This window comes from Amblyomma americanum, chromosome 10, assembly GCF_052857255.1.
Source record: "Amblyomma americanum isolate KBUSLIRL-KWMA chromosome 10, ASM5285725v1, whole genome shotgun sequence".
Lineage (NCBI taxonomy): Eukaryota > Metazoa > Arthropoda > Arachnida > Ixodida > Ixodidae > Amblyomma > Amblyomma americanum.
This window is the reverse complement of record NC_135506.1, coordinates 70,317,337-70,342,846: the sequence shown is the minus strand read 5'-3', so window position 1 is coordinate 70,342,846 and position 25,510 is coordinate 70,317,337. Positions and strand designations below refer to the sequence as shown.

At 45.4% G+C, this 25,510-nt stretch overlaps 1 protein-coding gene across 1 annotated transcript in view; it reads left to right on the top strand.

The window, feature by feature from the left end:
* The window catches only part of LOC144106893 (sodium- and chloride-dependent glycine transporter 2-like), a 45,430-nt gene that overhangs the window by 5,751 nt on the left and 14,169 nt on the right, over positions 1-25,510 (top strand). The window contains exons 2-7 of the mRNA XM_077639840.1: positions 10,503-10,725; positions 11,598-11,729; positions 13,583-13,761; positions 17,092-17,279; positions 22,279-22,411; positions 24,111-24,245. Of these exons, the coding sequence (XP_077495966.1) occupies positions 10,560-10,725; positions 11,598-11,729; positions 13,583-13,761; positions 17,092-17,279; positions 22,279-22,411; positions 24,111-24,245 (933 nt within the window). The 5' untranslated portion in view covers positions 10,503-10,559. The remainder of the gene's footprint in view (positions 1-10,502; positions 10,726-11,597; positions 11,730-13,582; positions 13,762-17,091; positions 17,280-22,278; positions 22,412-24,110; positions 24,246-25,510) is intronic.

Here is a 25,510-nt window from a genome sequence, read left to right as displayed (position 1 = left end):
TTTTATCTCGTTTTTCAAGTTCTTAACTATTTTACACAAAGTGTTAGCCACGTTCCCCTTTTTTTACCTGACCGCATGCCCATCATCCATCCTTCACCTGCATCTTGTTGTTTGCTTTGTCTCATGCCACCCTTCCACAGGCATCGTTCCTTGTTAAAACTTTTATAGCTTTTAAGATTTTATCGCTTTTATCGGGCCCTTTACACCGCCCCTGACGTTGACTCAGCTGACAGCTTGCCACGAGACTACTTATATGTGTGTGCACCTTTCGAATAGACATTAGTTGTGAGTCAGCGCCTGTGTTCTACGTTCCTCTCTTCGTCCTGTTTGGTTTTGGTTTGGTTTATGCGGGTTTAACGTCCCAAAGCGACTCAGGTTATGAGGAACGCCGTAGTGAAGGGCTCTGGAAATTTCGACCGCCTGGGGTTCTTTAACGCGCACTGACATCGCACAGTACACGGGCCTCTAGAATTTCGCCTCCATCGAAATTCTACCGCCGCGGCCGGGATCGAACCCAAGTCTTTCGGGCCGGCAGCCGAGCGCCGTAACCACTCAGCCGTCCTGCGTTTGCGCTGTTCCGTTTTCAGCAATGTTATACCAACCAGCCCGCAACAACACCATAGTAAGGCCATGTCGCTCCGAAGAATGGACTCCAAGTGGCGAAGTTGGGGTGTGGTTGTGACGTCATACCACGTGACTCGCCGCGCCTCGGCGCAGCTGCGGCGCGCGGAGCGGGCGGCGTTCGCTCGCTTTCGCAACTGCGTTGAACAAATTGGGCCTCTTCGATTATCCGCCTCTGGCAGCCCGCGGGCTGCCTGCGGGCTGCCAGAGCGCGGAGCCAGGAGCTAGATTTTCTCGGGCGGCTCCGCGCACTTCCGGTGGCTGCCCAGAACGCGTTTGTTTTTCCCTGGTTGCATGCTGTCGGTCTGCCAGCGAGCAGCCAGACTCGCCAGGACGATTTTCTGCTGGCAGCATAGTCTGCTTGCTCCACGGCTCTCCGCTGTGGCGGCTGGCAGACGATAAAATGCAGGTATGGTGCGGTGGTGGAAAACATTTATTCAAGGCATTTTATAGGAGCGAATAGGGACTGGCCTTAAGGGCCAGCCCCTTACAAATTCTAGGAGAGGTCCCTAGTTCGAGACCCCTGTGGCTTCCGCGGCAGATCGGGCCCCAGTGACGAGGGCTCTTTGGCTCTCTAACGTAGAGCAGCCGACCGGGGGTAAGCAGGGTTAGAGGGGCAAGCACACACCATACATGTAGGTACACGTCTTGAGAACGCGCATCCTCAATGCGGACACTCCCCGTTAAAAGCCGGAGGGAAGCGCATTCGCTATACAGCTTAGGTGGTTAACAGCTATAGCACGCAGAAACGGCGTTCGCGTTCGTATCTCTGCGCTGTTTTCCTAACATATTCACGTCGCGTGGTGTTCCGAATCGGGGGTGCAAATTCTTGTTTACGATGGTTATGCGTATCTTATTTAGAATCTCCAAGCCGCATCTTGTTTACTCGTTTCAACTAGCGGTTCTTGTTTCGGCACCTAAGCGCGGCGTCTCGTGCGAAGCGTCGTTACCTCTCTTGATTGCTCGCGCAGATGGGCTGGTTTCGGATCGTGTTTTATTGCACTACGCGCACATCGACATATCTCTCTGACGTATACGTTATGCATGCATGAGGGCGTTATTGTTGTTGGCTTGCAGCTGGTATATAATCTCTACTTGCGGCGACTACGTTATCTCTATTCTTGTATGAGCCGTATATATATTTGCTTCGTGTCTTGGAGGTTCAGCGGTCGCTCCCGATTTGCCTTTCGGACGGATATCATATCGCAAATTTCGGCAGTTCTGCGGGGTGGCGTCTCAAACGAGCGCGCCGTTATCTCTCATGGTTATAGGCCTCGCAACTTGTGTCAGTGCATACTCAAACTCGTTAGCATGCTTATATCTTTTCTTTTGGGCGCGGCGTGTATCTCGCCTCTGGTATCAGCTAGCTGTGTTGTATATCTTCTGTTCTGTTCGCATCTCCGGGTTTGGGCTCGACCGTATCGGCATTGGCGCGGTATACGCGTGAGACGCGGTTCACGAGAGATAACGGATGCACCGTGGACACCGGGCGTCCCATATACGATGCATTCGTTATCTCTCGTGAACTCACGGAGTTGGTTTCGGGTCGTGTTTTATTGCAGCACATGTATATGCGCGTGTCGGCGCATCCCTCTGATGTAGGCATGCATGCGGTGTAGCGCTTTCTGCTGCTGGCTTAAGTGTTATCTATGATTCTTAGTTTGCGGCGTCTACGATCTATCCATAGTTCTCTTCTGGTATCAACGTATCTTTGGTTCGTCTCTTGAAGAGGTTGGGTGATATCGTTCTGTCTCGGACCGCGCTTCGGCATCCAGCTCTGCGCGGCACCCGTGAGGAATCTCTTTGGTGCGGACATGCATGCGTGCGCCAGCGTTGGTGCAAGCTTACGGGTGGTATCTTATTCCGTTTCTTTGGCGGTTTACGTATGTCTAGCAGGAATCGCTCGTTCTGCATGCTATCTTTTCTATCTTATTGTTTTAGTCCCTTATTTATTTGTCAGCTCCCTTCCCACGCTTCATGCGTTCTTTTCGGAGGAGATACAGGATGGCCGCGCGGCTGAGAGTCCTCTTGCAATGTGTGGAGACAGAAATTTTTGAGGTAGTAGACGACACCGGTGCACCCATTGTCCACGGAAACCAGCGCCTTTATGTCACAACAGCTACTACGTATGTGTACAGCTTTTATATATATATATATATATATATATATATATATATATATATATATATATATATATATATATATATATATATATATATAGTTTGATCAGGCATAGTACAGTTTGATCACGTATAGTACCTAGCCCGAGGAGTTGTGACCTCGGGCCAAAGTTCCGTTCCTGATTGAAGAATATAAAAATGTCAAATCAGACCCTTCGAAACGCCCAAAAACTAAAAGGCAACTCTGGGAAAATTTGGCAGGTTTGGTGAAATGAAAATTCGGATGCCATTTGACCCATTCGCAAATTGAAAACAAGTGGCGGGGTCATGAGAAAAAAAATACAAAACGGTGCGACACTATAACAGCCAATCAGGGGCTGACCAGAGAACATGCGACTTTGTTTTGTTTTCCTGATTATGTATACGTGACTTTTGCCCCTGAAGCAGTTTAGTCAATCTGGAAACCTGTGAAGAATGTTAAGGCATTTTTGTTACTATTGGGTCTAGGTATAATGTGTGACAGAATAGCTGTAGCAATTTTGGACATTTTTTGTCTAAATGATGTAATTCCTGTTGTAATGTGAGGGCGTTATAGACTACACAGCAAAATTTGGGCGGTTAAATTGACTGTATTTTTGTAAACTGCATACAGCCGATGAGAGACATGAACCCGGACTTTGTGCTCATGTCAACAGCTTTGCTGCTGGGCAACTATCGGGCATTATGCATGCCGTGGTTGTAGGCTGTACAAATGTCTTGTCTCACTGAATAGATATGTCAAGCTCCATGCATGAAATAGTGTGTTTGCAAAGAGCTGTACACATATTAAGTCATGTCATATATATGTGTCAAATAGATCCTACATTTTTTTTTCTCTGGGAGCTCGCTGAAATTTTTGACAAAACTTGCAGCATCAACCCACCATACCTGCTGGGGCCAGGACTGGTCCGGAGCATCCAAGAGTGAGTAAATTTTTTTTCTGCATACAAGTGCGACAGGGAATTTGCATGCAGTAGCAACTGTATGCATGCACAGCCTTTTCCGAAATAACTAGTATATGAGGTTTGCCTCTCAGCCATATAGCGGAGCCCTTATGCACCATCACACACGAAATGGCCTCGAATAGTGAGTAATGGTTCTCCTCACAGATTTAGGGTTTAAGGGTTGCCATGTTCTCCATTACATGCCTAAAGAACAAACCCAGTTTCTTGGTTACTTTTGGAAAAAACAGTGCATGTCGTGGAAAACATATTTGAAATCAAACACCACCAGGTGTTTCCCTAAGAATAAAATCAGGTGGATGTTGTTGAAGGTAGAGGAGCTGCGGTAGTCATTTTTCAGTTTTTAATTGTGTCTTGATGTGGCACGTAGGACTAGGAAGGCTCATGACTTCGACACTCATGACAATGAGTGCCAACAACTGCTTCGCTTTAGACTAGGATACAAGTCATATTTATCAAGAGACAAAAGTAAGGAACAAGGACTACAAGCACTGTGTCCAGGAACTGCGCAGTAGCTTAGACTACTAATAAACCTTACAAGAAAAAAACTATCGCTGTTCAAAACCAGTCGCGTATCGAAGACGTGTAGAACTCTGCAAAACACGCACCTGTGTTCTGAACATAACAGATCAAGTCAGTAATTAAACACACACACCAAGAAGTCATTCCCATGCTGAACACTGTACGCACACGTGGAAGGTGTTCATCGGAGCTTTGATGCCAGCCGTGATGATATGCATGACACTGACACATCCAGGTATCAAAATTTATGGCTGCTACACACAGTTGGTTGAACACATACAACAGAGGCACTTCGCACACTCCGACTATTCACTCAATAACTATAAACCAATCAAGAAATATAAACCAAGACATGAGTATATCTGCGTGTTTCGTACTAATAAAGTAACTGAACTGCCACAAATATATGGCGCATTCACAACCACATTCCAAGCAGTTACATCCGGTATGAAAAATAATTCACTACCAATTAAGGAAGGGCCTTCAGAAAAACAAGGGGGTGCGTAGGGAAGCCACTGAACCTCGCACAGAATGATATGGCAGGCAGTAAACAGTGGGTTTAAGGGCACATGGAAGGCCACATATATTTATTGAAAAATTTGACTTTGTCTACAAATGAGGGGTTTTTCTTTATTAATGTGGCCAACATGTGAAATAGTGGCCCAGTACACACACAGTGCAGTAGACCACTTGGCACATGGAGTCTAAGAACATTATGACACCACATATCTGAGGCTTCATGTTTTGAGCGATATAGTGTCATCTCTCTCGCCAATCTAGAATTACTGACAATAAAATGCTCTCATATTTTGAGGATCTTGGTACATTTGGAAGGACATTAAATCTTTTGAATTTAGTTGGCACTTCTTGAAAAATTCTGTGCACTAGCTTCTTTGTAAACGTAAATGCGATGTCAGCACTATGAAGTTGCGTCTATTTTTTTTAATGACTGTTTAGGAAACAACATTAAACTTGACAGATTCATTCCATAGGGTAGACCTTTTCAACAAAATGGCATAATAATCTGCAGTGTTAAACACCTTATTTGCCTAACTTAAATTGAAAAGCCTTTGATGCCATTTCAGTTCCTGCTTCCTAAATAGTTTAAAAGATGTTCTAAGCTGGCTTTTGCTATCAGCAGAATTACGTACGAAATTAAATGACTAAATGAATGACAGTGCCCTTTGTGTAGGGATTACACATATGCACTACAATGTCTCTGTTCTTTAGGGATAGGAATGTATAATGATGTCGCCTTATTTTGCCACCAGCAGCCAGGCTGAACCTGCAGCCAGCCCCCAGCCTGGCCACATCAGGGTAACTGTCACAGCGAGCCCAATTCCCAAAAGCTCGCAACCGAGCACTAGCACCACTGCTGGAGACTCGCAGCCCCCAAGCCCATCCCCGCTGCCAAGTTCCCTGCAACAGCAACGAGGCCCAGCCAGGAAGAGGCCCAGGAGTCAGGACAGATACCTCCCGTGCAGTGTTCGAGTGTGCCGTCAGCCATGTTGAGGTGGCCGAATCTAACAGACTAAACGGCACAGGTAGCGCTTGGCCATTGAAGAGAGGAAGGTTGCTGCTGAAGAGAGGAGGACTGCAGCTCTTGAGCAGGTGGCAGCAGCACTTGAACGGCAGGCACTTGTCTCACTCTATTCTCCGATATGTGCCCCAATTCGTTCCGCAACTGATTTCCTAATTCATTCCTCAATCCGTTCTCCAATCCATTCATTAAGCCCTCCTTACTATAATGCACAGTTCTAATGTTTCGTTTTTTGTCCAGTCAGCACCTATTTTTGTAATTTTCAATCATAATTGCTTTTATATGTTTGTGTTCAGTTCCGTATATTTCCGCTAAGTTGCTATGTATGTGTGTGCGTGTGTATACAATTAGATATATGTAAATTCATCTCTTGTCCTTGCTGGCACTTCATATTGTGTGTGTACTTTAATAAATTTTACAACCATCTATTGATCTGCGTGTTTCAGGTAATGTACATTCTGGTCACTTGTTTCTATGTGTGCTGATAATAAATTGGATGGCGACAAAATTTCCAGAGCATACTTGTCTAAAATTTCTCTAGCACACATCATCCTCACAGCAGTTTAGCTTGCATACATGTCATTTACTACTGTTCAGGGGACAGAATGCACATTTGAACATTTTGTCAGCCATCTTATGGTGACTGAAGATAACAGACAGCAGTGGATGGCCATTGAAGAAAGATTGCTGTTGAGTAGAGGAGAGTGCAGCACTTAAGCGGGGGGTTGCAGCACTTAAGCGATGAACCTCCTCCTCACATCATTCTCCAAGCCTTCTAACTAATGCATAGTTTTTAATGTTTCCTTTTATTCTGTCTATTCAGCAATTGAATTTTTTATAACTTTCATTAATTCATTGCTTCTAACATTTAATTCTGGTCAATTCCATATATTTCCGCTAATTGGCTGCATGTGCGTGTGTATACGCACACTTGTAAATTCGTCTCTTATTCTCAATTACATTTCAATATGTGTGTACTTTAAATAATCCTAATGCTTCATCTGTCCACACATTCTACAACCATATGTAATAAGATCTCGGTGTTTCATTTAATATACATTCTCATTTACTTGCAGAGCATAACTGCATAAACTTTATCTGTCGCACACCCTCCTTCCAGCAGTTTAGCTTACACACTGCCTCTTGTCATTTACTGCTCAGGGGACAGAATGCAGGCATGTATGAAGAGAAAGCTGAAAGGTTACTTTGTGTGATTTGCGCGCGAAAATTAATTTTATGAACATCACACATAGACATAATTTTGTGTACCAATATCCCTTGCTACATTAAGCAGTCTGTGCAGCTGACACGCATTAGCATACTCCAACAATTAAAAAAAAACAGAAGCAACCTACAATAAAATGTGCCATCCTGCAGGACCACACAGCTAAATTTGCCTATAGTTAGCACACACAGCTTGAAACGTAGCAGCGTTAACAGGACCAACAACAAACCGCTGCAATATTCACAACTTATATGAAAAACTTAAACAGCTCACATTCAAACTCCTACCATGGGTTCATGATATAGTCCCTAATTAAGGGCAGGCCACAGGCGTTAGTAGGGTCGGCAGACGACGCAGCAGACGACGCGGACGCGCGAGCCGGCTGCTCGAAACTTTCCTTACGGTTTCCGGTGGCTGCCAGTTCACGTGACCATGACGCGACTTCCTGTCAGGGGCTAACTTGCTGGCAGCCAGCGGGCTGCCCGAGCGTGGAAAAGCGAAGAGGCCCATTGTTGCGCTGAACCACGTGACTAGCCGTTCATCTTATAAGATAATAAAAAAAATTCAGGGAGCACTTTGTTGACCTAAAGTGCGATGATGCGAAAGCCCTTAGCGCGGTGTTGCTACTTATGTCACTGATCTGTGGTTAAGATGTTGATTAAGTACACAATTGTTTGTGAATCTTAAATGCTGGAGACACTGTAGGGGGAGGCACCCGTCTGATTCGATGCCAATCCGCAAACAGTCTGCAGCGTCCAAGACGAGAACTACATATTCGTTTGCAGGAAGTAGCGTAATCGTTTGCACGCTCGCCTGCGCAGCGGAAGGATGGCGGTTGGAATCCCATCGTGCGCAAAAGTTTTTTTTTGCTTATAGAGTCGCTGAAGAGCGTAACGGAAGGACGGACGGACGGACGGACGGAGAGGGTCGTGGTCGCGAGTATGAGCCATTAAAGGCTTTCGCCTTAAAAAGGCGAAGGGCCGCGTTTTGATGGAGCCGAAATGCTAGGCGCCCTTGTGCGGTGCAATGTCAGTGCATATTAAAGAACCGCATGCGGTAGAAATTTATCCGGAGCCTTCCATTGCGGTGCCGCTTTCTCTCTTCTTTCGACCCCTTCTTCATCTCTTCCGTACCGCAGCGATGGCGTAGTGGTTGAGCATCCCCCTCGCATGCGGGAGGTGCGGGGTTGGTTCCCCAGTGCTGCCGGGTACCGACCGAGGATACAGTGGGTACAAGCTTTCCCCTGGTCTGGTGCTTGGCTTAATCAGGGTTAAATGCTTGGGAAATGGGTCTTTGACCCCACCTTGAGCAAACGAAAAAACCTTGTGCCGTGGCCCTATTTGGCCATAGGTGCCCTTGCGCCATAAAAAATCATTATCATCATCATCACCATCATCATCATCATCATATCTTCCCTACTCCCACCATCTTCCCTTCTCTTACGGCGTAGTTGAGGTGTCCACCGAGTAGCGAGACAGTTACTCTGCTATTTCGTTGCTTCAAAATCAATTTTTCTCACGGTGCAGTTGAGGTTTCCGCCGAGAAGGGAGGAAGTTAATGCGCTCTTTTCTTTTGGCAAACAAATTTTAGATTTTTTGGTTTGGTTTATGGGGGCTAACGTCCCAAAGCGGATCAGCCTTTGAGGAGCGAAAGCCCCACTCCTACAAAGCTGAAGATCATGTGGCTGTGAAATTTGACCTTCAAACCAGGAGGACCGGAGGCTTGGCTCTGACGTCATTCCACGTGACTCGCCGCAGCTGCGTGCGTTGAGCCGACTGCGCTCGCTCGCCTCGCAACTATGGAATCACGTGACTTGCTGCGCCTCTCCAAAGCTTCGTATGCGGAGCCGACAGCGCTCTCGCGACTGCCGGAAATCGCGTGACGCGCAGTTCGCTATATAAAAGCGGTTGGCGTCACGGATCACTAAGCAGACCTCACTTTAATAAAGTCTCAAGCCAAACCATTGATACGCAATAAAGTTTAATCAAAGCTAAACCTTGCCTAACCATGCTTAACAGAGCTCGTCTTACTAGGTTTTGTCGGGTTAATCCGCAACTATTTTGTTATTTTCATTATCACGCTGCACTTTTTTGACCTCATTTGCAGAAGTTTTAATCTGATGCTCTTTCTTGTTGCTTGATTAACTTTGGTTGAGAACAACCTGCACTGCCCAAAATGTGATTATGTGAAGTGGGCTATGAACAGTCACTTCACCGGCGACCTCAGCGAAACTGGTCTTCACTCCTACTTTTACCTTTCTATCTCCTGCATTCCATTCGCCTTATCTCAAATTATACCTCATGGCACACTTCTCGAATAAAAAAAACAACCTGCGCACTGATGAAGAGGAAAAGGAAGAACTTGCACGCAGCTCAGGCACCACGAGGAGACGTTCTTAGTTGAAGAAGTGAAGACCTGCGAGCTGTGCGGACACTGCGACTGAGAATCGTCTCCAGCACCTTTAACAGGACGTGAGAGGAGCCTGAGTTTTCAGTAAACTGTATCTTCGTGCCCATCAAGGCACTGAGACAGCCCGGACATTGCCGGCATCTGCAAGCCCTTTCCTCGGATCGCTCTGGTAAGCCAAGGAGGGCGGTTGAACGACCGCGCATACAGGCGATTTCCTTCGCGTCCTGTCAGACTCACTACTGGCCCACTGTGAGTTCCGCGCAGACGCGAAAAGAGGCGCTCATAGATAAATTTAATGAAACGTACGCAAAGAGGTCGGCCAGAAAGATCGATATCTGGCCTGCTACTCATAGCTCTCATAGTAAGCATCAAATTTGTGATGGCTGCAGCGTTGGACAAATAATTGCTGCCTGCTGACTCGGGCCATTTAGATTTCAGTGCGCCACCGTCTGCCGGCGGGCAATCTCTATCGCGCTCAGTTCTTATGGTTTCCAGAATAGGACTACAGAAAAACGGGCGTGTTCTCAGATTGTAAAATTCTGTTAAAAATGTTCTGCAACGTCCCTAGCAAAATCGTCACGGAATCAGGAACATTGGACAATAAGCTTTCCGTAGCACCCCCCCCCCCCCCTCAAAAAAACAAAATGTGCCCATAAAGCTGAATGCTCCGTCCCATTAAAGAAACCAGGTGCTCGATATGATATCAATTCCGAGTCATCTACTGCGGCGTCTGTCCTAGCCATGTGCAGCTTTTCGAAGTTAAATCCCACATACGAAGAAGATTCATCTGGAGATGTGCGTACCGCAGGATGAGTTTATACAAGCAGAGCGTGATTTGATTGAGGCCGACGGGATTGTTGCATTCCAGAACAAATGCGGAACAGCACTCGACTGCTTCCTGGAACTGCTGAGTGTGTACCTAAGGAGATGTAATGGCCTCGAACAAGTGGCGGTCGCCAGTATGCACCTGCATTTAAGCTTCGCCGCAGCAGGCCTCTCACAACTGTCAAATTTCTCCTCCTCTAAGAGTGGGTCGTAAATTGGTGCTGCCGTTCGCGGCACAGCGGCTGCTCCAACGACTCCTTCATAGACCTCGGGGAGGAGCTGCGGTCTGCTGAACCATGTCCAGCGGCTCGGAAGGCGCGGGGTCGGCCGAGCTCGAAGAATTGCCCCCCGACAAAGAGTACTACTCGAACAACCGAGCCTTTCTGTGCATCTGCATTTGCATCGGCTGCAGCTACCAGTGCCTCACTGAATTCCCCTACCTCGTCCTCAGCCACGGCGGAGGTGAGTGCACCCACTGCTGCTGCTCTCATAAGCGTTACGGTGCTTCAGCTCAGCTGCAGCATAGTAAGGCGCAACGTGACATCATTCACTGTAAATGATGTAGGATAGGTATAAGTTGGCGCGGCACATCTAAAGAACCGCAGGTTAGAATCATAAATCCGGAGCTCTCCACTATGTCTTTTCTCATAGCCCGTGTGCCGACTTGAGGCGTTAAGCCCCCCACAGCATGCCATACAGTACACTGGAGAATATCTGTTGGGTGTCGGAGACGGACAAAAAATGGTAAAGGTGCACTGAAGAGTCCTTACGTGCGGAAATGCGAAAGCTTGGTGCGGTCCGCCCCTTCGCCATCTGCTGGGCCAGCGCAGTACATTGTGAGGAGGGGGGAGGGAGTTCAGTGGGTGCCGCATGATGGCGCTACGACTGTACGATAAGCACGGAGGAAATGTACCGGAAACGGAGGAAATTTGGTTCTCGCTTAAGTGCGACATCTGTATTTAATATGATTATAATTACTCATGTAGGCCTCAGTAGGTATCTCGAAAATACGTTTTTAAGGACTGTGCATTCACTAGACGCGCCTTTATGCAGCTTCACATGTCGAAGTGGCTTGGCGGAGTGGCCGCGTCCCGCTCGCGCAAGCCGGCGGTCCGGGTTCGATTCCCCCTAAATCCGAATTTCCTTTCCTTATTATTTTAAATTACCTCGCAGTTCGTGCGTACCACGTCCGTTTACAAATTCCGTCCACGCCACGCATGAGCCAAGACAGGCTTTCGCATTAAAACGGGACAAGACATGTGGTGTATTTTCTTTGTCGTTGTCCGCCTAGTGTTGTACACTGCAGAACGGCTCATTGGTGGCCCCCAACGCAGCCTGCTTCCTGCTTGCATACACGGCGATGCTGATTCTTCTGGGGATCCCGATGGCCGCCTTCGAGATGACCATTGGCCAGTTCCGGGGAAGGGGAGTCCTCGAGTTGTGGACCTGCGTTCCCATCGGAAAAGGTGGCGTTGCTCTTGCACTCCAAGCGTTCCTCGACTGCTTAGCCAAGCGGCAGCCGGTGCCCATTGCTAGTAACCTCAACTCAGTTTTAGGTCTGAGTCCCATCAGCTTTGTCACTACTCAGGAAGAAGGCTGCCCTGACGTCTGTCAGCTTCGGCGTTATTTCTAATCTCAGTAAAGAAAGCGGTTGTGGTCAGATCTCTTTGTCAGCGATGCATGGACGTAGATCACCAAGGTCAACGAACTTCTCCTTTGCCCCGCACTTCCAAACGCCGCACACGTTCCTGAAGGACGCATTTAATGGCGCCGTGAACTGAACGTCTACAACACACTCTCCACGCCTTCACTTCTGGGGATTCCTTGCAGTGCTGCGGGCATAGTTCTATTGCAGTCTCTGATCTATTCTCGGTCTATATAAGTATCCCAAACAGTTAAAAGAGAGAACGCATTTATTGCTCATTAGTTCGGTATTAATACCAGTCTCCACTTACGCAGAACTTAAGTTAGTGCTTAAGTAGCGAAACGAAATGCGGAAAAGAAATAATTGTATATCGGATTTTGATTTTTGTGCAACAAGAATCCATACTTAATCAACAAAGCCAACAGAACCTTTAGAATTCAAAGCTTTAAGCACAATATACGATCTTTTTTTTGATCATAAACTTGTGATGAAGCAAGTAACTCAACTGGTGTATCATCGTGAGAGAGTGCTTGTTATCATATGATTATGGTACGAGTCCGTGCACCAGCAGTTTACCGTTGATTTTTGTGTGAGTAATAGAAGCGCTTGTGTGATTCTTTGGTGTATCCCATGTGTTTTCTGCGCAACGGCAAGTCAGTTCTATCTGTCCAGTTTGCTGACATGACTTTGTCATAGTCCTGCCGCGCTGACATTGCACCGCGCGCGTGCGCTGTGCGATGTCAGTGCACGTGAATTCCAGGCGGTTGAAATTTATCTGGAGTCCTCTACTAAGGCGTCTGTCATAGCCCATGTGCATCTTTGAGACTTAAAAGGGTAACTTTGGAGGTTGGTGTGAACACTTTGAGGCTGATAATCGTATCACATGCCCCAGAGTTCCTTCTCATCGGAGCAACAAAACTTTTTTCAATCGAGTGGAACTATTTCAAAAGTGAATAACGGTAAAACAGCAAACCGAACACAAAAGTCGTTTTGTGGCCAAGAACGAATCTCTTCTGCATGAGGGATAACGTCAGAAACATTATTTCAGTATATACTGGTACTGTGTTTATAATATGCCTCAGACCACCTAAGACAAGCGTGATAGTTGTGTGCAGGAAGTGGAGAGTCGGCATTAACCTGTGCGCCGTGTTTGTGAACTGGACTGAAACCATGGAAACGGTAAACCTTAAAATGGGGTTGCGCAGGAATGAACTTAAGGTAATATGACTGCAGTACTTGTCAGGACTGCTAAAGATGTAGTAGAAAACATACAGTAAATGTTGTATTATATCCCGTGAACCCTAAAAGTTACTTGAATTTTCATTTTAATCCCCACGTGCCGTGCCGTGCCTCACTTACCGTACCGTACCGTTCAGTACCGCACCATACCATGCCATATTATACTGTACCGTACCGTACCGTACCATACCATCGTTGCCCACATCGACAAATTATGTGAGAATGCTACCGTTGGAGCACCTTGAGGCATCTGCAGTCAGGCGGCCGATTCCTTCATCTGTCTTGCTTCGTGAGGAATCCCCGACTATTGGTTAACAGACAATACACAAGAAAACTTACATACCTTGCTAACGCACAAAAAGTACTGGTTCAGTTCTTGATCGAATGCGCCACCTGTTGCTACGTATTGAGCATCCCTTCCTTTGCATGTGCCAGGCGTCGGCATGGCCATGCTCCTGCAGACATTCGTGCTGACCGCGTACAAGGCGTTCCAGGACGGCTGCAGCTTCTACTACTTCCTGCAGGCCTTTCAGGAGGAGCTGCCCTGGGCCAGGTGCTTCACCTGGTGGGGCGCCAGCCCACTGAACTGCGCGGAGAGGGACGTTGCTACGTCGGTACGCGCACGTGGTATACTTAGGCTGCCGAGACTGCAAGGAGACGTGCTGTACATCGTCCATACAATAACGACTTTGCTTCCGATATATCAGTTAAAATACGCCTGTACGCCGACAATGCTGTAAAACATGGCAAAGGTGCATAAACTATTAAAAAAAATATTAGCTATGACTGTGACACGAAAAGTTAATCCGGTGAAGTTCCGCTACACCGATAACACCACCTTATCTCAGGTAACTAATTACAAATACCTTCCTAGGTATTTGTAATTAGTTACCTGAGACAAGGTCATAATGACATCAGATTTAAAATGGAATGACCGCATAACGTACACGCTAAACATAGCTATGCGGCAACGTCGATATTTAAGGGCAACCCTTGGTAAATACCCGGCAGAGATCAGACTATTTGCATAGAAATCTTGTTTTAGAATATGCGGCAGTTTCGGATCCGCACACCAAAATCAATATCACCGAACTTGAGAATGTCCAGTGTAAATCTGTCAGGTGCATACATAATTGTTATAGCTGGAAAACGTCCCCAGCAGGCCTTTTGCGAACAGATAATTTAGAAACCCTACAGACAAGACGATGCCAAGAAAGATTAAAACTTCTATTTGATATACATTAACCAACTTGGAATAAACAGAAATGCATATTTTCATTCAGTTACCCAGCGACAAACTCGTTTTTTTCATTCAAAGAAGGTACACGGGCGAATTTTTGTGCGCAACAAATGTGTTCAAAGCCTCATTTTTCCCTAGAAATATCCGTACTTGGAATGACCTACCTGCAAATGTGGTTGAGTGTTAGACGCTATCTTCTTTTTTTTAGTGCATTCCGTAATGGATATAGGTGTTTTACACTGTCATATCATAGTGTTTATACTTTTTTTCTTGCTTTTTACGTGTTATACATGTTATTTTTGGTGTCTTCCTTCGCAAGACTGAATCTACATTGTATTCCTGTAAACTGTATTGCTCTTTACCCCCACTCCTGCCTAAAGCCTGACGTTCAGGCCGGCAGTATGCAATAAAATAAATAAATAGCCCCGGGTGGTGCCATACGATTTCTCGTTGCGTATAGCTTACATGTGCTAGCCAAGTTGAGGCTAGCTTGCGACATGGATTTGAACTGACGGCATATGTACCTTTAATTGTATGCCTTCCCAGACTCTTCACCCCTTTCCGTCCACCGAGATGTGAGGAAGTTACTGCGTCATTTTCTTTCCTCAAAAACCAATTTTAGTAACAAACTTTGATGCAGCCGTTCGTCGCAAAGCGTTCTGGGTGGAGTCATATACTCGCACGTATGTCTGTCGATATACCCAGAGAGAGTAATGCTTTGCATTCCCACACGTAAGCAGTCTTAAGGGCCTGGGCCGAATTTATTTCGTTGGTACAGTCTGCAAGCGCCGCAATCAAGCATCTCTTACAGCGCACTGATCACTCTAAACAATATTAATCAACATTATAGGTGACCAAACAAGACATTAAGGAAAGACGCGGCTGTGAAAAACTTTCCGTTATTTATGCATGAAATGTAATCAAATTTGGCACATATATGCAACTTCTTAAGCTCATTGTGTAGTCTCTTAGTAGTTGCAATTAATTTCCTCGTAAAGTCATCGCACTGACTTCAAATATTTATTAGAAAGTGCACAACTCTATGTGAGCATGCTCACAAAGCCCTTTTATGTGCAATTAAGCTATCATGTTTTTTATACGCCCAGTAATCATAGAATCAAAAAATTAAACTGTAGCATGTGCATGACCATGAAACAGTGTCTTACAAAAACTATTGCCCCTGTACATAAAAAGATCAAGAGCTTTATAGCACTCCTTAACGAATCAGGATTCATGCGGAAGAACAGAATTTTTGTTCTTTCATTTGTTACGAAATACCATAGTGATGAGTTATAGCAGTCCAAGACAAAGTGAAAGCCGGGAAAATCGACCTCAGAGTTTATTCTCTCGTTCGCCACGGTCAGAAAATGCGGCATTGCAAGCAATGAAATCCATGATCTTCTTCACTCCCCTCTTCATATTAAAGAGCCAAGGGTTATAATAAAAAAAAATTAAGAAAGGGAAAACTTCTACAAAGTTGGCGATATTAATTACCCCGTTATATCGTTAGAGCGTGACCAGGCACCGCATAGCAGACAGTGTCGTTGGTTTGTGAATTGAACGGCAGCTCAAGCATTAGGCTTATGATCACGTCACGGTGGATGTCAGCACGTTAAGCAGTTAAGAAACGCATGCGACCCCATTCAAGGCATGTTTTTTTCTTTTTTCGCGAGAGAACTGAGTATGAACAACGCATAGTTAACTGTCACTTTAGGAAGCAAGTGTGCGATTTGTGAAATTCTTGCCGTCACCTGGATAACTGATAATTGGTTTTTGAGGAAAGGAAATGAAGCAGTATCTGCCTCATCTATTGTTGGACACCCGAACCGCGCCGTAAGGGAATGGATAAAGGAGGGAGTGAAAGAACAAAGAGAGAAGGAGGTGCCGTAGTGGAGGGCTCCGGAATAATTTCGACCCCCTGGGGATCTTTAACGTGCACTGACGCCGCACAGCACACGGGCGCCTTAGCGTTTTTCCTCAATAAAAACGCAGCCGCCGCGGTCGGGTTCGAACCCGGAAACTCCTGGATAACTGGCGATTCAGAAGTTTGACGCTGTCGGCCTTAGTTACAGCCACGTGGTTATTGCACAGCGTGATAAAAAATTTGGGGGGGGGGGGGGGGAGGAAATGGCGCAGTATCTGTCTCATTCATCGGCGGACACCGCGTCGTAAGGGAAGGCATAAAGGAGGGAGTGAAAGAAGAAAGGAAGGAAGAGGTGCCGTAGTGGAGGGCTCCAGAATAATTTCGACCACCTGGGGATTTTTAACGTGCACTGACACGCGATCCGTTTCTGCGAGCACCACTGACACAGCGACACGTGGCCACTGAGAGCGCGTTTGATTCTTCTCGACGCGGCAGGCGCGCATGCCGATGACGGGCACGTGGCGCCATCTGTCGCAGACCAAGCAGATCACGGTAGCGGATCGCGGATCGCGCTGTGCTGTAACTCGTGCTTATTCTTTCGTTAAAATTTAAGCAGCGCTAACTTTTAGGACGAATACACAGAAGACATGACAGGACAGCGCCCGTCCTGTCATGTCTTCTGTGTATTCGTCCTAAAAGTTAGCGCTGCTTAAATTTTAACGAAAGAATATGCATAACCAACTAGCCCCGCAACGTGTTTTACTAAGTAACTCGTGCACATGTTAAAGTGGTACGCGGCAAAATGCTTTCCACCAATTCGGGTTACGCCCACGTTTTCAGCGCCATTGCTACGGGGAGAGGACAAAGCTGTACGAAATGAGCCAGGAGCAGCGTTACGCGCCCACCGACAACGACACCTGGCTCTTGGTGTGCGGCCGAAAATTTCACGTGCCCACTGGTGTGTACCTGACCGCGATTTCGGAACAGTGCCGGGAGTCGCGACGACACTCCGAGTACGCGTTCTACCTGTGAGTGGTCTTCGAGTGCACGTCAAGTAACCGTACGTGGATGTCCACTGGATGTCCCACACAAATCCCAATAGCCGCCCATACGGATATCCGCACTTGACGTCCATAGAACGTCTACTCAAATTTGATGTTCATTTCCGAAACGTCATATGGATATTCGGGGCATTATTCCTGAACATAATGAAAGATTTTTGTCTGTAGACGTGCTAAAGGAACTCTTTTTTAGCCGCTCGCGCAACACTAGATATATAACTAGGAAAGTGGAATTATTCGAAATTTTTGATTACTGAATCTATAAGGTCCTCCCATTTGATTCGTCCAGCGAATAAAATGGGAGGACCTAATAGCAAATTGCAGAAAGCATTTCAATACGTTCCCAAGTTTTTGAATGTTTTTGAATTATTGGTATAAATAAACTCCTCCGTTTTCTTAGACTACCGTTTCGAAAACCGCGTCAGCTCCGATGCAGTACAGTATGCTGCCGAGATTGGTTCACGTAGAAAGGAACGGTCAGTGTCCTGCTGTGGCGTATGGCGTGCAGAAGAGTTTGCCGCGGCATTATGGTTCTGTGAAGAATAGCTCCAGGAAAACGAACGCTAATTGAATGACTCTTTTTCAGCATGCCTGGAGACGATTTGACAACGAATATTTTTGTACATATGAGCACCCTGACTTTGAAGACGTTGCAGAAATACTCCCTGTAGAGGCTATCACGTTACCTTTCGGAATCGCTTGATCTGAAACGGTGTTTGCGGTCATATTATCACTCCATATATTATGTCTGTACAGTAACGGTTGGCTATCCAGACGCGTTACAAAAATTGCCGAGCACGCCAGCTGACAAATTAGGGACATCTTTCAGATATCCGGAAATTCAGAAAGAGATGTCAGTGGCGCGCGAGTTTTTAATGAACATCTGTGGTTTATGGACATTTTTTTCGGTGATTCGCTCCGAAGCTTGACTATGAACGCTCAGGATGGAGTACTACTACAAAACAAATGTTGACTGTCACTGAAGCTGTTCGGTGCAGCTCAGCCAGAATGAGAAAAACACTCCAGTCGGTGCGAACGATTGAACGACAGGCAGACATGTAGACGTATCCAGGGTGAACGCTGTGTTCCAGCGTTCGTCGTGTGGCCCTCAGCGTGTCTTCGTCCGGTTTTGAACCTCTCGCGTTTTCTACCGGCGTGAACTGGCTAATGCTGCTTTCAATTCAATTTATTTCCAGAAATAAAAATTCTGGTGGGACACCTGGGCTAAAAGCTGCATTTGTCAGCTCGACGACGTCCAGGGCCCTCCACTACGGCACCTCATTCTTCCTTTCATCTGTCATTCCCTCCTTTATCCCTTCCATTACGGCGCGGTTCAGGTGTCCAACGATATATGAGACAGATACTGCGCCATTTCCTTTCCCTAAAAACCAATTATTATTATTTATTATTACAAGGCAGGGCAAGTCACACAAATATTGAAAACAGAAAAATAAAGGATCATAAAATATAGATACTTAAACACATAGCACAGATATACGTGTAAAATGTGGTTACAAGTAGAGCGTGTATACAATTTTGTAGTAATGTAAAACTGAAAATGAAACATGCATAAGGATGATTTTAAACACATTCAAAATCAAAATAAATAACATGAGTCCGACACGAGGTAGAAAAACAGTGCAAAATAAAAAAATTCATAGAATTTGGTTACAGTGGTTGTGTGATGAAAAAATATTAAGAAAAATATTTGGAAGAATGGAAAACAGTTATTCACCAGAAAATCTATAGGGATACAAAGTACTGTCGCAACTGGTTAAGGCTGGGATTGGTAAATTGCGAATGTTTATTTAATATTAACGGGAGGTTGTGCTTAAGGGACTGTAGTTTGCGATTGGTGCGGAAACGGGGAGTTTTCCGTAAATCAGTGCTGCGTGTAAATGCATTATTTCTGCTATGTTGAAGGGATGCGGTTGTAGAAATAAATTGTCTGAAATGACCGGGAGAAACATAATATGAGCGAAACATGCGAAATTCATATATGCTTTGTATAGGGACGATATTGCACTGACGGAAATATTGTTTAGTATAAGAAAAGTAGTCAATGTTAGCTATTTTGCGCACAATTTTTTTTTGTTGCATGTGGATCTTGTTAATGTTCACTTTAGTAGTCGTCAGCCACACTAAATTGCAATAACTAATATATGACGAGAACAGGGCGTGGTATATTTGAAGTTTAATATGAATTAGAAGAAAAGTACGGCATCGCGATAAGGCACCGGTTGTCCTGCAAAGTTTTGTGACCACAAAAACTATTTTTCGAGCAGGTCATTACACCATATTACAAGTTTATTTTCATCAGTGCCAGATAACAATGTTGCTGTCATCGGCATAGATAATAAACTGAGCATTTGAATCAATGATTACAATGTCATTAATGTATACATTAAAGAGAAAAGGGCCCTAAAATACTGTCCTGTGGCACTCCGGCTTTGATGGGTAGAAAAGAAGACTGCTGATTACTAATAGGCACGCACTGGGTTCTGTCGCGTAAATAAGATCGGATAAAATTTAGGGGTGTTCCTCGTATTACGTGTAGATGTAATTTGTGTAAAAGAATATCATGGCTGAGGGAGTCAGAAACCTTAGAAAAGTCGACGAATAGGCCGAGGGTGAAAAGCTTATCTTCTATATTTTGCAGGATGTTTTCATTCAGTGTTAGCAAAGAATTTTCAGTAGATCTCCCATTTCTAAATCCATACTGCGCGTCAGAAAAAAGCTTCATCTTATAAAAAAAAAAGTGTTAATCTAGATTGCAATATCTTTTCTAGCCCTTTCGAAAACACCGGCATTACTGATATTGGCCTGTAATTCTTAACATCATTTCGGTCGCCATCTTTGTGTATGACAGTTACCCTTGATTTTTTCATTTCCATACGAAACTCACCATATCCTCAATAATCAAATTGAAAATGTATGTGAGAACAGGAACAATAAACTTTAAAACATGATTTATGGGTTTTATTTGCAAATTATTAATGTCAAGAGGTTCACTATTGTTAAGTTGCATAAATGTTCTAGATACTTCTTCCTCGGGTACTGGGTGACAAACAAAACTGTTAGCTGGGCTGTTGATTGAAGGTGCTGTAAATAGCAGACTGTCATCTGACGTGATGCTATCGACAAATGCTTTATTGAAGTGATCAGCCAATTCTTGACCAGAAAGTCTACGGTTATTGAATAATGTCTTATCAGGCGTGATATTTTTGGTTTGACGACCTAAGGCTCTTTTGATCGCTTTCCAGGCGGCTTCTCGCTTTTTTCTTTGTTACGTCAAGAAACAGGTGCTCGAAGTAGGCAGTCTTTGCACGTCGAAGTTCACTGTTTAACTTATTTCGAGCAGCTTTGAATTCTTGGAACCCATTCAGTGTGCGCGCATTTAAAAATGCGCGATACAGGTTGTTGTTTTTTTCTTATCATGGCTAAGGGAACGGAGTCACCCATGGCTTTTTGTATCTTTATTGATTGGCGAAATGTTCTGATGGGAAAGTGGGCACAGTATATTTTCATAAATGTTTGAATGAAACCTGCGTATGCATCATTCGAATTTCGCTTCCTAAATATAAGCGACCGGTCATGTGTTCTAATGTCTTGCTCAAAAGATTCAAGTGCTGCGTTTGAAATGTGTTGGAAACTGAAAACGTCAGGGTGTGTTCTGTTTGACATTTTGGCGGAACGATAAAACATGAAAACAGGGCAATGGTCACTAATATCAGCAGTGATCGTACCAGCGAGGGACACAGCTGTTCCAATGTTTGTGATTAACAGATCAAAAGTGGAGGATGTGGACACTGTGACATGAGTTGGCGTTGTGATCATATTTGTGAAAGCGGTTGAAGTGAGCCTTGTCACAAAATCGTAGGCACTGGCATTAGCGCCTAGCATGATCAAATTAAAATCACCGCCACAATTTAACTGGTAATTATTCGCCCACAAATATTCTAAAAAATCCTGAAAAAAAATCAATAAATCAATTTTCAATAAATCAACAAATTTTCAATCAATAAATGAATCATTTTTTTCCATACCTGCCATTGGGGGGATGGTAAACAACGGCCAAGATTTCGCGGTTATGCTTAATTGTTAAAATTTCATAGTCATAGTCAACCTAGAACTTGCGTGGTTCCAACTCAGCTTCGTGCTGAGCATTCGCGGCTTTCTGGATGAATGGCGGGACGCCGTAAGGCGTAATGAGCACGCAACAAGCGTGAAAAATGTGTCCACCTAGCAGCTTCGGCCAATGAGCTTGTGAGCTTACAAAGCTCCAAGACATGTACCTATTGCTTCAGCGCACAGAAAGCTGCGATATTTGCGGTATTGGAGATGCAGGTTCGTGCGAATGATGCCCGGGATTAGTGAACCGAGCCGGATCATGTTGCTTGGATTGTCGAGCCAAGACAGCTATACCTCAGGGCTGCAGCGTCCCTGCATCAAGGGCCAAAACAGCTGACAAGTTTTTAGTGTTGCGCCACCGTTCTTGCCAATGTGGGAAGCGAGCTGAAAGCAAGAAACGTTCATCTATCGCCAGACCAAGCAGGTCATTCATATATTTCCCGAGAAAAAGGTATGCCGGTTATTTTGATTGCCATTGGGAAAGCGCCAAACTCTTTGTCTGGGCAGCGCCTTCGACATGATGAGTGAAGAACCTGTCCAGGTACGATATCCTCTTTAGGTTGGGCGAGATTTAGCGTCTGCTTTAGAGGCAACTTTTGGCTACTCCTGCAATTACACCCAACTTATCTGCATATGTAAAGCTGTCGTTTCCATGAGCTTTGAGAGAATGGGCCACCCATACACATGACAGGTCTCAAGCTGCGGTGCTATTAATTTATCCTTCTTTGCTTGGACGCTCTGCTTGTTCATAGCAACTTATACGCCACAGCGATTATTTGGAATATAGGACTTCAGCCCAACACAATACTGTTCGCCTCTGCCATTCTTTTGGTAGCCATGGCGCACTCAAGCTGACGCGTGGTATCGAGGACGTCGGTGGCATCCGCTGGGAGCTCCTTGTCTGCTACATCTTCACCTGGTTCGTTATTTTCGTCTGCTCCGCACACGGTGTCGCTACCGTCGGAAAGGTGAGCTGGCCCAACGCCGATAGACCTACATTTTACATTGGGGTAATGTGGCCCGGTCGGTTAAGAATGAGCACATTTGCCGCTGTGAATTTATTCAACAAACTACTACTGCTGCGAATACTACTGAATACCACTGCTAACTGCCGCTACTACTGATGGGGCTACTACTTCCATCATTGCTGCCACTCCTCCTGATATTACTGCCTCCACTGTATACCTCGACCACTCCGACTTTTATTGTTGCTTTTATTAATTAGGAGCGCAGTTTGCGCAGGCATCAAGGAATGCCAGGAGGTTTCGTGTCGGGCTGATACATGTGCCTAAAGCGGAGGCCGCCGCGGTGGCTCAGTGGTTGTGGCGCTCAGCTGCTGGCCCGAAAGACGCGGGTTCGATCCCGGCCGCGGCGGCCGAATTTCGATGGAGGCGAAATTCTAAGGGCCCGTGCACTGTGCGATGTCCGTGCACGTTGAAGAACCCCAGGTGGTCGAAATCAAGTTCCGGAACCCTTCACTACGGCGTGTCACATAGCCTGAGTCGCTTTGGGACGTTAAACGCTCATAAAACAAACAAAAACAAACCATGTGCCTAAAGCTACTGCCGTATTCGCTGCATCTAGAGCTTTACGCAACTTCATCTTGAGCAAGTATAATCAATCATCAATCAAGAAGTTTTATTGAATTACACAAACAAAATTTATACTCAGATATTTGGACCGATAGCCAATGAGGCTAGTCAGCGGCCCAATACAAAATAACATGCAGGTCAGCAGTCACAAACACATTCAAGAAAAACTAATTATGTAGCCTTGCTTCGATTCCCAAAAAATGTCTCCTGCATGTGAGTTTGAACCCGCCGCGGTGGCTCAGTGGTTAGGGCGCTCGACTACTGATCCGGAGTTCCCGGGTTCGAACCCGACCGCGGCGGCTGCGTTTTTATGGAGGAAAAACGCTAAGGCGCCCGTGTGCTGTGCGATGTCAGTGCACGGTAAAGATCCCCAGGTGGTCGAAATTATTCCGGAGCCCTCCACTACGGCACACCTCTCTTCCTTTCTTCTTTCACCCCTCCTTTATTCCTTCCCTTACGGCGCGGTTCAGGTGTCCAACGATATATGAGACAGATACTGCGCCATTTCCTTTCCCCCAAAAACCATTTATTATTATGTGAGTTTGAAATTCCTAGCTTGCTTTATTTAAATTTGGCAACGAGTTCCAAATTTTCGCTGCTGTAAATTCTATTTGTCTTTCTCCGTACACATTATATCAAATAGGAAGATTAAAATTGGCATTACTGGCTTGTGTAATGTTGCGGACGGGAATACTGAGTGTACTAAAAGGTAAGGGGTAGTTGATATTTCTAATATTCGTAACCATAAAAGCATGAATGGTCAAACAATGTACAATATAACTGTGGTTAATAGACTGTCCATGAATTGCTAATGAACCGTTTTTAGACCGTATATTATTGGCAATAACCGCGTCTATGCCAATAGACATTTCAATAGAACGTCAATAGATTATCGACGAACATTTATAAAGACAAGACACGGCATGCCAATTGGAAGTCAATAGGAAGTTATGAAGTACACTGTTCACAGACTGTGGGCAGTTCGCAAAAACCCTGGTGACCCACAGTCTGTCTATGGGCTCTCTATGGATCGTAATTGCAACTAACGTGCAGTACGTCCACTTTCACGGCACAGTTGTCGCCCCTGCTGGCCCTTGCTCCTTTGGTGCTGATCGTGGCGGTGACGGTCAGGGCGTTTTTTCTGCCCGAAGCCAGCGCGGCCATCGTAAAGCACATCTACCCTGGATGGAGGACCCTATTCGACGTCGACGTGAGCAAGATTCTCCTTAACCCATTCACAAGATGGACGTGTTCGGCGGACCACTTCGTGAAGTCAGTAGAGTTTAGTGGCCGACGGCTTACTTTACACGGACACTGAGTTGTCCTGAATCCACTGATGATTACCGTGTTTTAGTAGAAGAGGCTGCTTACACTTAGAATGGAGAATTTATAAGTTTGAAGAGGCTAAAATGTGACCGAATGGTGTCGCTGCATCCCAGCGTTTTCAAGAACTGCGATGACAACGAAATGGAAAATTAAAATTGGTTGCCCGGAAGGAGATGGCGTAGTAATAGCCATTTGTAGTAATTAACAAGCGTAGTCATTAACAATAAAGGTTTAACAGAGTCATTTTCAGTGTTCCTTCAATATCTGCAGCGGGGCTGGAAGAAACGCCACCGTGAGCCATAGTGTTCTAATAATACTACAGACAATTAAGATGTGCCAAAGAACCCCAGGTGGTCGAACTTTCCGGAGTCCTCCACTACGACGTCCGTCATAGCCTCAGTCGATTTGGGACGTTTAGCCCCAATGAACGAAACCAAACCAAACCAGAATGTCGGAAAAGCGCTATGGGCTGTCACCATTTCCTCTTCAGTCGCCACTGCATTTAAAAATTTGAATAAATTTTCTTATTTACTGAACAATATTACCTTACCGATACAGTATGAAATTAATTAATATTTCTTGGCGTGTAATATATTAAACGGCACATATAAGCAGGTAGATGAAAGTGGTAAATAAGAAAATTAAATCGTTCCACTACATGTCAGCTGAAACTTTAGAGATAGTTTTGCCGATAGTTTAAGCATTTAAAGCAAGTGATCCCAAAGGAAGCCTTGTGCAAATCTGCCAGCTGACTGACTTCGCCGTAACATGTTACGAAATGCGTGGCTTCTGCGAAGATTTGATATTCTTTAGGAAACATGAACATCAGTTGTTCCCTTTTGTACAGAGCCTATTGCGTCATTAGCCCAACAGCTCATAGACCTCATGAGCTGTTCGACCTCATGAGCGGTTGCCCTTCCATCTTTCTGAATTATTCTTACCCTACCTACTTGGTCCTAAAACTGTTTCGTTGTGGAGTGGCACCTTCGAGCGCAAGGAGGCCGCCTCGAGACAGGTGTCGTTGGCTGGCGAATGCGTGATGAAACAGGTGGTATATAGGGTTTAAACGTAGTTAAACCAAGTAGACGCGTACCCGCCGCGTCGGCTCAGTGGTTAGGGCGCTCGGCTACTGATCCGGAGTTCCCGGGT